Source organism: Filicampus tigris, chromosome 8 (genome assembly GCF_054856515.1).
Source record: "Filicampus tigris isolate MCC_2025a chromosome 8, RoL_Ftig_1.0, whole genome shotgun sequence".
In the NCBI taxonomy this organism is placed as follows: domain Eukaryota; kingdom Metazoa; phylum Chordata; class Actinopteri; order Syngnathiformes; family Syngnathidae; genus Filicampus; species Filicampus tigris.
In genome coordinates, this window is record NC_141224.1 from 12,685,248 (window position 1) to 12,699,091 (window position 13,844).

At 42.1% G+C, this 13,844-nt stretch overlaps 1 protein-coding gene across 4 annotated transcripts; it reads right to left on the reverse strand.

Annotated features, from left to right (window-relative positions):
• Window positions 1-1,692: 1,692 nt before the first annotated feature.
• Window positions 1,693-13,749, reverse strand: colq (collagen-like tail subunit (single strand of homotrimer) of asymmetric acetylcholinesterase). Of its 4 annotated transcripts, XM_086037968.1 has the most exons (17): window positions 13,109-13,749; window positions 12,256-12,365; window positions 11,935-12,021; window positions 9,712-9,756; window positions 9,511-9,537; window positions 8,665-8,736; window positions 7,798-7,860; window positions 7,681-7,707; window positions 7,569-7,613; window positions 7,439-7,474; window positions 7,264-7,344; window positions 6,545-6,641; window positions 6,058-6,194; window positions 5,064-5,183; window positions 4,802-4,943; window positions 4,089-4,191; window positions 1,693-3,993 (listed from the first exon to the last, which is right to left on the reverse strand). In XM_086037968.1, exons 1-17 carry the CDS (start codon window positions 13,215-13,217, stop codon window positions 3,924-3,926), a joined length of 1,371 nt encoding a protein of 456 aa, XP_085894094.1. In that variant the 5' UTR covers window positions 13,218-13,749; the 3' UTR covers window positions 1,693-3,923. The 4 variants fall into 4 exon arrangements, with proteins under 4 accessions (XP_085894094.1, XP_085894095.1, XP_085894093.1 ...); XM_086037969.1 differs by lacking the exon at window positions 12,256-12,365; XM_086037967.1 differs by having other exon boundaries at window positions 4,802-4,928; window positions 12,256-13,749.
• Between the last annotated feature and the right edge of the window lie 95 nt (window positions 13,750-13,844).

Sequence of the window (13,844 nt, forward strand, 5' to 3'; positions counted from 1 at the left end):
TCATTTCTGTGGCTGTCCTTGTTTAAAGGGCATGTCAAAAAAATCTTTGCAATAATATGTTCTATGTGCTTTCACTCGTCTAAACATGGCATTAGGATTAATATTGAGTTTGTGGAATGCAAGTTAAAAAGTAAAATACAGCTGTTTAGTCATCTCAGGGGGCGGCCATTTTGCCACCCTCTGTCAGCTGAAAATGACATCACAGTTGCTCAGGGCTCAGGTAACGACCGACCACGGCTCAGCTTCAGAAAACAGGTCAGTCGTGATTGGTCGTTACCTGAGCCCTGAGCAGTTGTGATGTCATTTTCAGTCGACAGAAGTGACAAAATGGCCGCCCCCGGAGATGTCTAAAAATGGGTGGATTAACTCTAATTCCACAAACGCAATATTTATCAGAATACCTTGTTTCAACTAGTGGGCTTGCATAGAACATATTCTTGAAAAAAATATGTTTGGGTTGACTTCCACTTTAAAGAAGTATTCCTTATGGCAGGGATAGGCAACTGGCGACACCACACTGTGAGTGGGAAAAAAAAAAAAGAATGAAAAAATAATCTTCGAATATGCAAATCCGCAGGTGGTGAACTGCGAATATGCAGGGGTCGACTGTGGTTTTATGTTGTAATATCACCAATCACCACTTCTTCGTTGCGCTTACACTGAGTCTTATAATGCACAACGTGAGTAGGTTGAATAATTCTTTGTGAATTTAGAATAATATGCAGGACAAACTTCGTTTCTCAATGATACTAACATTTTGAGTGAGCTGATTTTTGTTAAATGTACGAAATGAACACTTGCACTTATAATGTTAGTTTTTTCTTCAGCAGTTTTGTGCCATCCTTGAATGGTAATTTTTATGCAAGTAATTTTTATGCAAGAGAGCCCTTTTCCCCGGGGAAAAAATACAGTATGTGGTTATTTTGGTGTTTGCTTCAAACCCTTTGGTGTTGGATTAGGATAGTGGGTCTTTTACACATGCAGTGAAAAATGTATAATCCAGAATTAAAAATAATAATAGCATGTATTTTGAATTTATCCACATATTTAGTCCATATGTAAAGTGGCATTTTTGTTATACATGTGATTCTAGAGAATCAACCAAAAGCCAAATATCCCTAAATCTCAGGAAAAGAGCAAAGATGAAGCAGATTTTTCAAAATGTATACTTTAAATTTTTTTTTTTTAAATCAACAAGGAATTATTGCATCAAACCACATCTGTTCACAGAAAACAATCATTTTCAACCTTTACTTTGATTTGTCATATATCTTCATTTTAAAATGAGGCAACTCCAATTCCCATTGATGCACAAGAATTTGTGATGTTTGCTGTTCCGTGTGACTGAAAATGAAGATGTAAATTATTTCTTAAACGGTAACAGTTCGTATTTCTCGGGTTCGGATCTAAGACCTGGCCTTTGTGTGTGGCTTGGGTTTTCTGCTCCGGCACCCTCCCACATGCCAAAAGCATACATGTTAAGTTCATTGAAATTGTTCATTGTGAGTGTGAGCGTTAATGGTTGTCAGTCTCTACATGTGACCTGTGATAGACTTGCGACCAGTCAAGGGTGTACTCCACCTTTCGTCCAGTCAATGTGACCAGGGTGAGTGGTATAGAAAATGGAATCAAATATATAAGAATGGCTTTTCTTTTAAAGTGCAAGACAGAAAGCAGCTTGACACATTTTTGAAGTCTCTTTTTTTATTGTATTGTATTTGAACATCCGTATAAATCATATCAGAGTAACAACACATCACGATTGTTCACTATTCCAGTCAGAGCGCATTCACTACACTTCATATAAAGCCTTACAGAGTTACCACATGCGCGTTGTGTTGTGCACATTACAGTATGGGACAAAGCTCACAAGCCACAGGCGGGAACATTCAGCACGGTGTGTTTGAACCTAATACATTGTGTCACGTGACTACTGTACTCTGCAACACGTTTCTTAAGACACCCGCTACACTGATGAGAGTTACACAAAGAAAAAAAGCCGTAATGATCACATGAGCACGTGCATGCGGACACAACATCATAACAGTCATGTTTGTACGTTTTACAAGGAGTGAGGAGACGTCTCCTTTGGCAACGGTAGCTTATGGACGGAGGGAGCTTATGTCGACTAATTCCTTTCTTTTGCGCCGCCCTACACATCTACACACGCTCGCGGGACTGTAAGACACAAAGACTGGATAACGAGGTAATAGAGTACTAAATACAGTAAGGACCATAGAACAGCTTAATTGCCTATTTAGCAGCTACGGCCTATTCCAGCCTCACCTGTGCGCTGAGTTTAAGGACATAACAGTTTCAAGCCTTCACATATAGGAGTATATTAGTGTAATCCCCCACTATATTGCAGGTTTTTCTGTTAAACATCTTGTTTTGTTTTGTGTGTTGCGATACCTTTACAATGTCTTCAAAGGTGTGTTTAAATAAGTTTCAGTGTGATTACAGTGTGTGGGAGCGGTATTTTAAGGCTTAAAGGGGGAGTTTGCCGCTTAAAAAAAAGAAAAGAAAAATCATCTCTTGTCAGATTTGTTAAAACTGTCAGTATGACCTGACTGAAATGAAAAAACGATCTTTAAAAAAAAAAAAAAAAAAAATCAGCCTCTCTGGCCCTATTTTGTGCCACTAATTTGATTGGCAAGAAACTACTGAGCCCGAGGAAAAACAACCAATCAGAGACACCACCATGGCCTCGCATGGACCTGTGATCTTGTTACCCAAAGAAAGCACCTTATTTGTGATAAAGTTCTGCTAAAGCACTAAAAGTTTTTTTTTTTTGTGAGGCCGCTGGGTTGTGCCTGTGATGTGTGCTCGCAAGTGTAGGATTTTTAGAGGAATTTTTTTCACATATTTTAATGTGCTATTGTCAGGCCATACTGAAAGTTTTAACAAATATGAGAGATTGATTTTTTTTTTTTTTTTTAATTGCAAACTAAATTAACGTTTTTTTTTTCCAGTTGTTTCCCAACCGCTGTGCCATGAGAGATTATCAGGTGTGCTGTGGGAAATTTCACTTTTTTCCCCCACAAAAATTATTATTGACGTGTGTTTGTGTGGATATTTTAGGTCTCTCTATAATCACAGATTTTCACTTATCGCCGGTGGGTCTCCCCACACTGAATGGGGGAACACCGGACACTTTTTTTTCTTGCGCTTCCTGTGTGCCTCTACAAACCAAGGAGGATGCTTGTGAGAATCAACGCGACCTGTTTGTTCCTGAGAGTTGTTCTTGGACTTGGATATGTGACCAAATGTGTGTGTCGAGTAGCGAAGCACCACCTGTGTTGCCGGTGCGGTGTGTAACAGTCTCATTGGAATAGCGCGAGAACATATTTACTGAATTACATCCCTGGTTATGTTAAAGTGAGGTTAAGAGTACAAAGTGGAAACCAGTAAGAGGTCAAGTGATACATGCTTGAAGATGGCCAACCTCATGCAAATTCTGCTGCACTGGCACAATACCAGAGGCCTCGGCCCAGCTCTATTTTTTCTATGTGTGCGTGTGTTTTTTTTTGTTTTTTTCTTCTTCTGATATTAACTGGGTAAAGATTATGATGCCCCTGCCAAAGTCTCTCAGCACGGCTGGCACGCATCTGTCGCCCACACAGACAGATTCGTGTCCAATGAGGCGTGATGAGGAGGCCGGGTTTAAATCCGGCTGGTTAAGACGGAGCGCAGCTGTCTCGCTGTTTCCGACGTGCGGGTGAAAATTTTCCCTCCACATATTATAGCGACGCTCCGAGGGATTCAATGCGGCAGCAGTACACGGGAGTTATCTACAGTATATGCTTCGCTTCAGTCCATCTGCTGCGTCTTCCCTGTCTTTGTTCTTTGATTTGGCATGAAAAGTATATTCCCAGTTTGTGTCCCACGTAAAAGGCTCCCGGACGCAATGTCCAGCGTTTCACTCAGGTGAAGTACTTGCAGTTTGTGGAATCGATAGCGCAGTAGGGCGTGCACTTCAGGTGACCGTATGACCTGCAAATAATAAGAGGACACTTCCTTCAGACCATGTGGTCAAGTTAGAGTTTCGGAGGTCTTGCTTTTGTCGTCGTGCAGTGAGCCGCGCTTACCCCGGCAGATATGAATGACACGTCTGGTAGCCAAAGTCTTTCCCGTCACATTCCTCAGCGCCCTCATGGCGATATCCATCGCCGCACACTGCGTGTTTACACTCTGTGAAAAAGACCAACACGGAGTTGCAGATCTAATACACTGTAATTTGTGATACCCAGACCATATGTGCCGCAGCAAGTGCATCGTGATCCATCAACAGGTGTTTTGCGGGAAATTCTCTTCTCAACTTCTCTTAGATGGACCGAAAATGTATTTACGACACATAATGTATCTTTGTTGATCTATCTAGAGTCATGGAAAAAAAACTATCCCACCACCCTTGTTTCTTCAATTTCTAGTTCATTTCAAACGCCTGGTACAACTAAAGGTACATTTGCTTGGACAAACATGGCGATGACAACAAAAAATAGCTCATAAAAACTTCATTTAAGAGCTTATATGCAGCCATTTCTTTCATTTCGTTTTTCTTGATAATAACCAAAATCACTTAAGTTCTAATAGCTATGGCATTGTCCTGCCAAAACTGTTCTGAGGCATTCCATGTTTTCTTTTCTATTAGTCACACGATACATCTTTAGAAGTGCTGAACAATTAATCGGATTCAAATCAACGTCGCAATGTGATGGAAAGCAATTTTCAAACGTGCCACACTTCTTTGATTGAATTTTGCGACGTTTAAACTTCCTCTAAATACTTAAAGACAACTTACTGACGCAGGCGTCAGTGACAACTTTGTTCAGGTCATCGCATTCCTCGCCGCCTTCACGCTGCACGATGCCGTCGCCGCAGTAACCGTCGTCATCAGGCGGGTTCTCCATAGACTGGAACGCTGTCATCTGGAATGGGAAAGTCTTTTACAGAGTTTAAGAGACTTGAGCAACAAATGGAAAAGATGCTTGTCGAACATGATTTGACAAAAAAAAAAAATATGAGAGATTGAGAATGAAAGATGTTGTAGACTGGAGTAATACCTGAACAGGAAACCAGCCGTCAGTGTCTTTGAAATAGAGAGACCTCTGATCTTTACGGAATGCAAACGCGTTCTCCGTCTGAAGACGCTCCAGCTCCTCCTCGCTGCTCACCACAAAGATCTGAACGGAAAAGACGTGGGGAGAACGTGTGAAACATTGCGCCTGTACAGTAATGGAAAATTGTATATGGGTTGTAGTACTTTTTGCTCAATAGTAAACCATGAGACAGCCAACATGCATTAAACTGTGATATTGTGAACTGTGTCAAAACAATCTCATGGCAAAACCTGTTAGTGAATACTTATTTCATTTTGAAAAGTATTTTTATCTTAAGTTATTAGTGTGTGAGCTTATATAATGGAAGATCTTCGTTATAATTGGAATGAAATGCATACAAATTCATATTCTGCGAAAAGTACTAGATTAATGTAACACTCTCTGCGATGGATTTGAAATAAAGATGGACACTTTACATTTGGATGATACTAATGATTACTACGACATACTGTACTTTCTGTCTTTGACCTTCATTTAACCAGGTTAAAAAACAAATTGAGATTTGCAATCATTTTTCGTGAAACACAAGCAATCAGTGGTGGGGATAGATCCATGAGGTCCACAGACACATTTAAGTCGCCATCGCTTATCATCAGCTTATTCTGTATTTTATAAGGACACTCCACTTATATTATCTGTTGCCATAGCAGCAACGACAATGTACAGGTCACGCATGGACCAGCGCATACTTGACCGCACAGATGTCTCAGAACGACATCGGCTCTGTTCACACCCATAACAGCGCAAACCTGCCTTTCTTAAATAAGATGGCTTGTACATGTCTGCAAAATTACCAACATGTGGTCTAACCCAACTCTGCGCAGATTTAGACTGCATGCCGCGCCACATTTGCACCAGTCACAAAAACAGAGACCTCCTATCAATCAATCAGAAGTCAACACATTTTTTCAGTGCAAAAGGAGTATTTTCCCCTCACCGCAGGTACTTTGAGATTTTGAGGTTTTCCTCTGGAGTGATTATCTTCTAATAGAGAACCACTGAGAGAGCTGCAGCTGCAGTGTCCAGGCTGCCCGGGTGGCCCGCGGGCACCTTTGGTTCCAACCATGTGAAATCCTGAACACAGTGACACAAGAGAAATGGATCATTTGTGAATTGCTTTGCACATTAGAGAACTAATACAGTGTGTGACGGAGAAATGTAACAGAAGCCTCTCTTCCCATTCCAGCCCCCGTGACGTCATGACGCAAGCATTTTGCCTCACCTCAGGAGATTAGATTCCTGCTCACTAAATAAGACAAACGCTTACGCCAGTTTTTGCTGCCTTCTGCTGACAGGGCGTTTGGCCGCACCCGCCGCCACAGCGGAGGGCATGCCAGCGTCAGACGCAAGGCCCGTCCGTCTCCGACTGAGCAATGTGTCACTTTGCACCGATACGCAAAAGCAGCTGAGGTCAAAGTCGTCACCTGTGACAGGAGGACCGGGAGGACCAGGAAGCCCGGGAGATCCCTGTGGCCCTGCAGGTCCCCTTGGACCATCACTCCCTGAGTCTCCTTTCACTCCCTGCAACACGAGACAAAAATACACAGCTAACTCTCATGCATATTTGCATATTCTATTCATAGCAGTCGGGACAACTCATGAACAGAAGACTAGCTATGTAATCCTTTGAAGTAGATACAACAGCAGAATAGTGTTAGTCAGTGCCACATCAACCCTGGCTAACATGCTTTAGTGGTTCACAGTTTTGAAGGACCAATCAGGGCTCATCTCATGCGGCACTAGCATTGCTGCTAAGGTGACTGCGTGATAATGCTTCGTACAGTATGTCACTGTTACTGCTGCTTTGACGGCCACGTATCACAGAACACTGACGACTGTGTGGCAGTCAGAATATAATGTGTTTCATGTTTGTTTTCACTGTTGCGCTTACATTTCTATCACATATACTGTATATCACAGTTCTGAGTTCTGCAAAAACAAAAAACAAAATTGAAAGCTTTTCTTGAGCTTAACATTACTAAACTTGTTTTTTTTTTTTTTTGCCTATACCTGTATCTAAATGACTTATTATGTTGTTGAATAATTAAAACATCAAAATTAATTTTGCATACACAGTTTTGTATTTACATTTACATGTATTTAAATTTTTTACTGTGACATTTTTTTATTGCCGGCAGGTTACCTGTTTGCCTCGCTTGCCCGGTCGACCAGTGGGTCCTCTGTTTCCTGAAACGCCAGGTTCTCCTTTTGGACCCATTTCACCCTGTACAAAAAAAACAAAAAAACATTACACCAAAATTAATACGTAAAAATAAAAAAATAAATAAATACAGTTGTCTGAAAAATGTGCGGCTCACTTTCTGTCCCAGCATTCCGGGGAATCCCATTGCCCCCTGAAAATATAAGAGAGTACAACGTAAAATTCTCTGTATCTAATGTGTCCACATACATCAATGTTTGCAACCAAAATCCTGATTATGTACTCACTTTGTCACCTTTGGAGCCAGCCTGACCGTGTTCCCCTCGTGAACCCTGATGAAGCAAAGATACGGTAAAAACCCTCCCACTGTCAATCATCACAATGACGGGGCTCACTTACCTTTTCCCCCTTATACCCAGGTAAACCCTGAAATACAAAAAAAGCATCATTGCTGTATGTGCATGTTGAGAAAAAGTAGTTGACATGTTGACAAATGTTAATGCATCCATTTCTTACCCTGGGTCCAATTGGTCCTCTCCCGCCGGGTAAACCCATTAGGCCGGTATCACCTTTCTCTCCCTGACCATAGAAAAATGATAATAGCAAAAAAAAAAAAAAAAAAAAAAACCCCAACATGATTTAAATAAAAAGGGCATAATAATGACATTGATTGTTTTGTGTGTAATTTTGGATAACTCCTATTTTCAAATGTTGTAAATGACAAAATGGAATGCAGTTTTGGCAAGTTTGTGGTCAAAACCAAGTACATGGCGTCAGCCACTAGATTTTGAAATACAACCATTACAGTCCACTCTTCTTATTCTACTCAGTACAGCATTGGCTCGGAAACAAGAGTTGAGAACATTCAGAGAGGCGTCCGTCACATAAAAATTCCATCTATCCATTTTCTATAGCACTTGTCCTCATTAGTGTCGTAGGTGAGCTGACGCATATCTCAACAGACGACGGTTACACCTTGGACGGATCGCCAGCCAATCACAGGGCATGTTTTGACAAACGACCGCTCACATTCACAATTGTTATTTTTTACACCTACGGAAAATTTAGAGTCGTCACTGAACCTAACAAGCATGTTTTTGGAATGTGGGAGGAAGCTGGAGTTTCAAGATCCATCCATCCATTATATTGGAACTCTGAAACTCAGAACTATAAGGCAGATCTGGTCACCACTAGAACACTATACTGCCCCCCCCTAAAATTAATATTAAAACAATAGATGAATTGATCATTAATTTCCCTATAACTAATCATAGAAATTGCGATAAAACAATTGTAGAATACTGTTTGCAAAATAGATTGAATTTATTCCTGCACATCAACATCAACATACAGTATCTACATGAAGAGATCTGACTTACTCACTTTGGGCCCACTTGGTCCTGGCCATCCAACTGGTCCCTGCTTTCCGGGGAGTCCGGGGGGACCAGTCCGACCCTGATGGGGGACATGATTTTTAAGAACCAAACACCTTATCAAGCCTGTTCCGCTTTTAAATCGGGACATTTATGGTGAGTGAAAGCTAATCGTTCAACCTGTACAATGAAATACAAGAGAAATAAAATCTCAGTGCTAGTGAGTATTTGCTGCAAAGGCTGTCAGTCTTCTGGCAACCGTATTTATCCGTCATGTGCAGGAGTACACGCAGGGGAGGACTGACTTTAACGAGCGCTGTCACTTTGCCCTATTTAATTAAATGATAGCCTGTGTATAGAACAGGAGCCGGTGCTTGTGGGAAATAAAATGATTTATGACCTGGCTCCGAGCACTAAGCTAAATTGCACTGCAGTGCTGCAAATGCTGCTCGCTCAGACCACCCGCCATTGAATCTCTCCCACTGGCCCACACAAAGTGATCGTTGCGAATTTTACTCTTCCGCTGGTGGTCACACTAAACACCTGCGCTTTCATACACACACACACACACACACACACACGCCCGCCCACCCACACACACACACGTGCCCTTCAGTTCGTGTCATGTTACAACGACGCACGCGGTCTGAAATGCCTTTGAGTGGTCGACTTTGAGGCATAAGGACCCCCCCCCCCCCCCCGTACGTGAGTTCAGCATCTTTCGCAAACGGCTATTGCATGCGCACTGTCTCCTGTCAAGGTTGCGCTTGGTCACAAAGCAGCCACTGACATTGAATCCCATTTTTGTGCAAATCCATTTAGCGCAGAATAACTGGTGATTAATGGAGACGCTCACCTTTTGTCCAGGTCTTCCGATTTCTCCCTGACAACAGGATGTGAAGGAGGGACAAGGACAGACGCCGTTAATGCATTTCCAAACTAGCATCTGTCAGCATCTTGGGCTGCAGGCCAAGACAAATTGAGCTCACAAAAATAATGAGCGCATATGATCATGGATCTTGAGTGGCATGAATGTCATTGAGGAAAATCTCCTTACCTTTTCTCCCTTGGATCCTCCAATACCCGGTAATCCTGGTGGACCCTGTAAAACATGAAAAACAAAAACCACTGTCATAAAAGGATAAACAGTACCGGTAATCCCCCTGTACTTGCTTGGCATTGGCACCAAATCCTGCTGCAAACAGCGAAAAACCGTTGACCCAAAATGTTTATAATTTCCCATATAAATAGTTTGACCTGTCAACATAACGCAAACTATGATCCTAAAACACTTAAATAGTTGAAAAGATAAATAGTTGAATTTGTGAGTAATGATCAGCGATTATGCAGGGAACTAGCGATTTGTAGAGCTTTTCAAAATGTGGGACAGCAAAATTTACTGTTGTTATGGTTGTTGTTATACTGAGGTGCCCACTAAGATTTTCTAGCACATAATACAGTACTTACACTCGACCCAACATTCACATTTCAATTGTAGGCTCCAAACAACGTTATTTAACGTTTAAAGTGAAACAGGCATGTCACCATAATTTCACCATTAACAACAGTAAGTCTGCATTTTTGAATTGCTTTGTTTCTTTCTCCAGCTTTCTACAAATATACACTTTTGGATTTTTAAGATGTTTATTTTTGCTCTTTATTTTTCCTCAAGATCCCATTAAGTCCTCTAGTCTAGTTAATCCGATGGGAGGTGTGCGTTATTTAGACATCATCTCTAAATATCCCCATCCCCGCTGTCTACAGTGTATGCGTAAAGTCTGCATGTGGAAGTAAAAAGTCTGCTGGTGGAAATGCGAGCTTCAGTCTTAATTAAAGTTTGAGTGACAGCAATTGATTGAAAAAGTGCCTGCTCCGCGCGGCCCTGATGCTGCTGAGGCAGCCCAGGGTGCTCGGCCGCAGCAAAACATTGAATAATCATGTCAGGAGAATCAGGTGAAAAATCGGCCTGAATGTCTTGATAAGCATCCATCTCCCATGTAGTCACATGGCCACGCCCTTAGGGTGGTAATCCCCGGAATGTACGCAAGCCAGTGCGCCTTTCCAGGCAGACAACTCTTCAACAAGTATAAAAAAAAATGACATGAGGTGCGCTGCGGGCCGCCAGTGGAAAAAGGCTATTTATGTCTGTGGCTAAATGCAGAGCGTTAATGGGCTGCTGTGTTCCATGTATGAGAGAGTTCCCCTCTTGTCTCCTCTCCAGGATTTTCTCAAATTGGAGACCTCAGTAACATGTCACCTGTTCAGTCCTCACCCTTGTTTTAAATCATATTGGACATGATTTGGAAAAAACTCCTGCGAATGTCCAAAAAAAAAAAAAAAAAAAATTAAAAATACATTAAAGATGATCCAAACTAACTAACTAAATTAATTAATAATAATAATAATGTGTTCAATTAATTGATTTCTACAATGTCTCAATGACGGTTTGACGCACGCTGTTATGTCGTTATATTTATGAATGAAATACAAAGACATCCATGCCACATGTCCGTGGAGCCCATAATCTGTCTGCACCTCGATCAAATCCACCAAAATCACATTGCACCAACTGTGCCACAATTTAGACCTGGTTTCACCTGGTCTTAAATTTAGTCTGCTTTCTGTCATCAAATTGTCAGGTTCGCCGGGGTGTCAAAGAAAACGGCCTCTGAGCGCCCAGCATAGCTTGACATGGTCTGCCAAATTCCCAAACACACTAAAGGAGGCTTGCAATTGCATGAAAGTCAAGATGTGCCAGTTTTTACCCTCGAGTGGACATGCGCCGTCTACAAAAAGAGAGCCCATGGTCTTCTTAACCAGTCCGTCACTCAGGTGTGCGCGTGAAATGATACAGCTTCATTTAATTGGTCCAAAAATGACTTATTCACTGCAAATAATGTATCATCATTTGACTATCTATGTCAGCGACATATGGTGACAGGCAGAACAATAAAATGCTCTTCCACAAGATGGCGGACGGCGCATCATTAACCTGTGTATCCACTTATTGTGACACATTTGTGTGGTGATGTCGCGACAGATATTATCTGATGTAAAATACCGGTATGTGTCTTCTCGGTTCAATAAATGTTGGGAAACACCGGTCTAAACCCTGTGTCAACTTTGAATAACAGGCCAGATAAACTTTGCGAGATTTGGTAGGCTGACTAAATGTTCTTACAAATGAGTCATTGTCATTGAGTCTTAAAATTCTGTCAGGTCTACGCTTACCGATACATGTAGACTGACAATGACAATTTGACATTTTGCAAGCTCTTACCTGAGGTCCAGGGGGGCCAGTGGGTCCAGGGGGACCACGGGCACAGGAGGAACCTTTACCTTCAGGTGGAGACTCTGAATCACCATTCTGATGGAAGAAAATATCAAAATATCTCAAATAACCTTTGACTGACGCTCACTGAAAGATATGATCCAAAGCATACCACAACATCTCTTATCTACTGTATGTGTGCATGTATCTATCCATCTCTGTGACTTGGAGGGGTGTGTGACACCGGTTGGACATCATCCAAGGACACCACCACATTGACACACGTCAGATATTCCTCAAAAGGACGCCGGTCACATGACTTGGACTCACATGAATGTGGCGGCGCCAAAGAGAAGGGGGTGGAGGGAAGAGGGGGGGTGGAGGCGGACTCACTAAACAGCATGGGTTCAACCTCCTCTGCTGCTCCCGGGGAGTGAGCACTGTGCAAGGTGCAAAGACAAGCAAGGAGGAAGACGTTGAGGAGAGGTCACAACAATACATGAACGCTGTTTTTTTTTTTGTACGGAGCTGAAGGAGGGATTCATTGGTGAACATGCATGGGCAACATCTGGTGGCAAACATGCAATCCCAAAGGGGGTTAAGCACAAACAGTTAGCATGCAGGAAACAGGTGCAAACTATCAAATGGTGACACCCGTCCAACAGTTCCTGGTGCAGACATGAGGTACCGCTGCATTGGCTATTTATAGAGGCATTTCCAGTCCACCTCATGGGCAACAACAACATGACAACAAGAGTAGTTTACAAGACCACTTAACTAGGTACACGGTAACAAGCACATCGAATAAGATCCGAAACATGTACATAAACAAGTCAACTTTTGCTCAGGTAAAAATGCTCATTCTCGATTGACACAGTTGACTTAAATCAACATTTACATTGTTTTCAGCTCCGCATCTTACTGAGAGCTGTTTCTAATATTGCCCTTCCCATATAAATATCACAAAATACAAAGCAAGTCTGAATCACTGCAAGTTACCAAAAATAAAGAGTTGGCTGAATATCTCTCTGACTGAGTGTCAATGAAAAATGAGCCTTATTATCTGAAGTTGCATTAGACTTCCTTACGCTGCACCTTGATTTTCTTCCCCCGGGCATTTCAACACCTGTGCATGCATGCTTGCACACCCAGAGAAACATGCATATAATGACAACGGGCTTACCTGCTGGGAATGAACTAAAGCTGTCCAGGAAAGAGGAGTGGGCCAGGCCATAGTAAAAGCACAGAGTCAGATAAAATCCATGTGCTAGAGGAGTCATGCTGCTGCTCATAGTTGCCGACTTTATTTGTGAAGCAAAAGCAGCCCTCTCTTACTCTCTGCCTTCCTGTCTGCGTTTCACCTCCCCATTCTCCCTCTCCTCTGCGCTCTGCTGTCTTTACGCCCTCGCGAGGGGGGCATGTCCACCAATGCCCATTAAACCTTTCCTCCGCATCCGTGTGCGCTAAAATTACAGAAGGCGGCCTGCCAGCTGCTTATGGGTGCCAATATTAGATCTCTACTACTGCAGGGGGTGCCTTTGTTGTTTCCACTCCGCTCACGAGGGGGGACTGAACACTGACTCGCCCAACGTTTGCCTTACTACAAGATCTTACGTGCATTAGCACATTCTTTCACATGTTATTGTGCTGGCTTTGAGGCTATTTTGAATGTTATGTTTTTTTTTTGTTTTGTTTTTTTTTCCAAGCCACCCCTGAGCAATTGTAGTATCCATTTACTCCAGGCCACATTGGTTTTATTGCCTGGACTGTCCTACAAAATAAATGGTCTGCTTTTTCCGCTGGTGCTCTTTAGGTGAATGTTTGAGCAGTAAATAAATCTGGGAATATATTCTCTCTCTTAATAAAAATAACATTCTATTTTTTGCTCTAGTATAGATTACGTGTGGAAAGAAATGTCT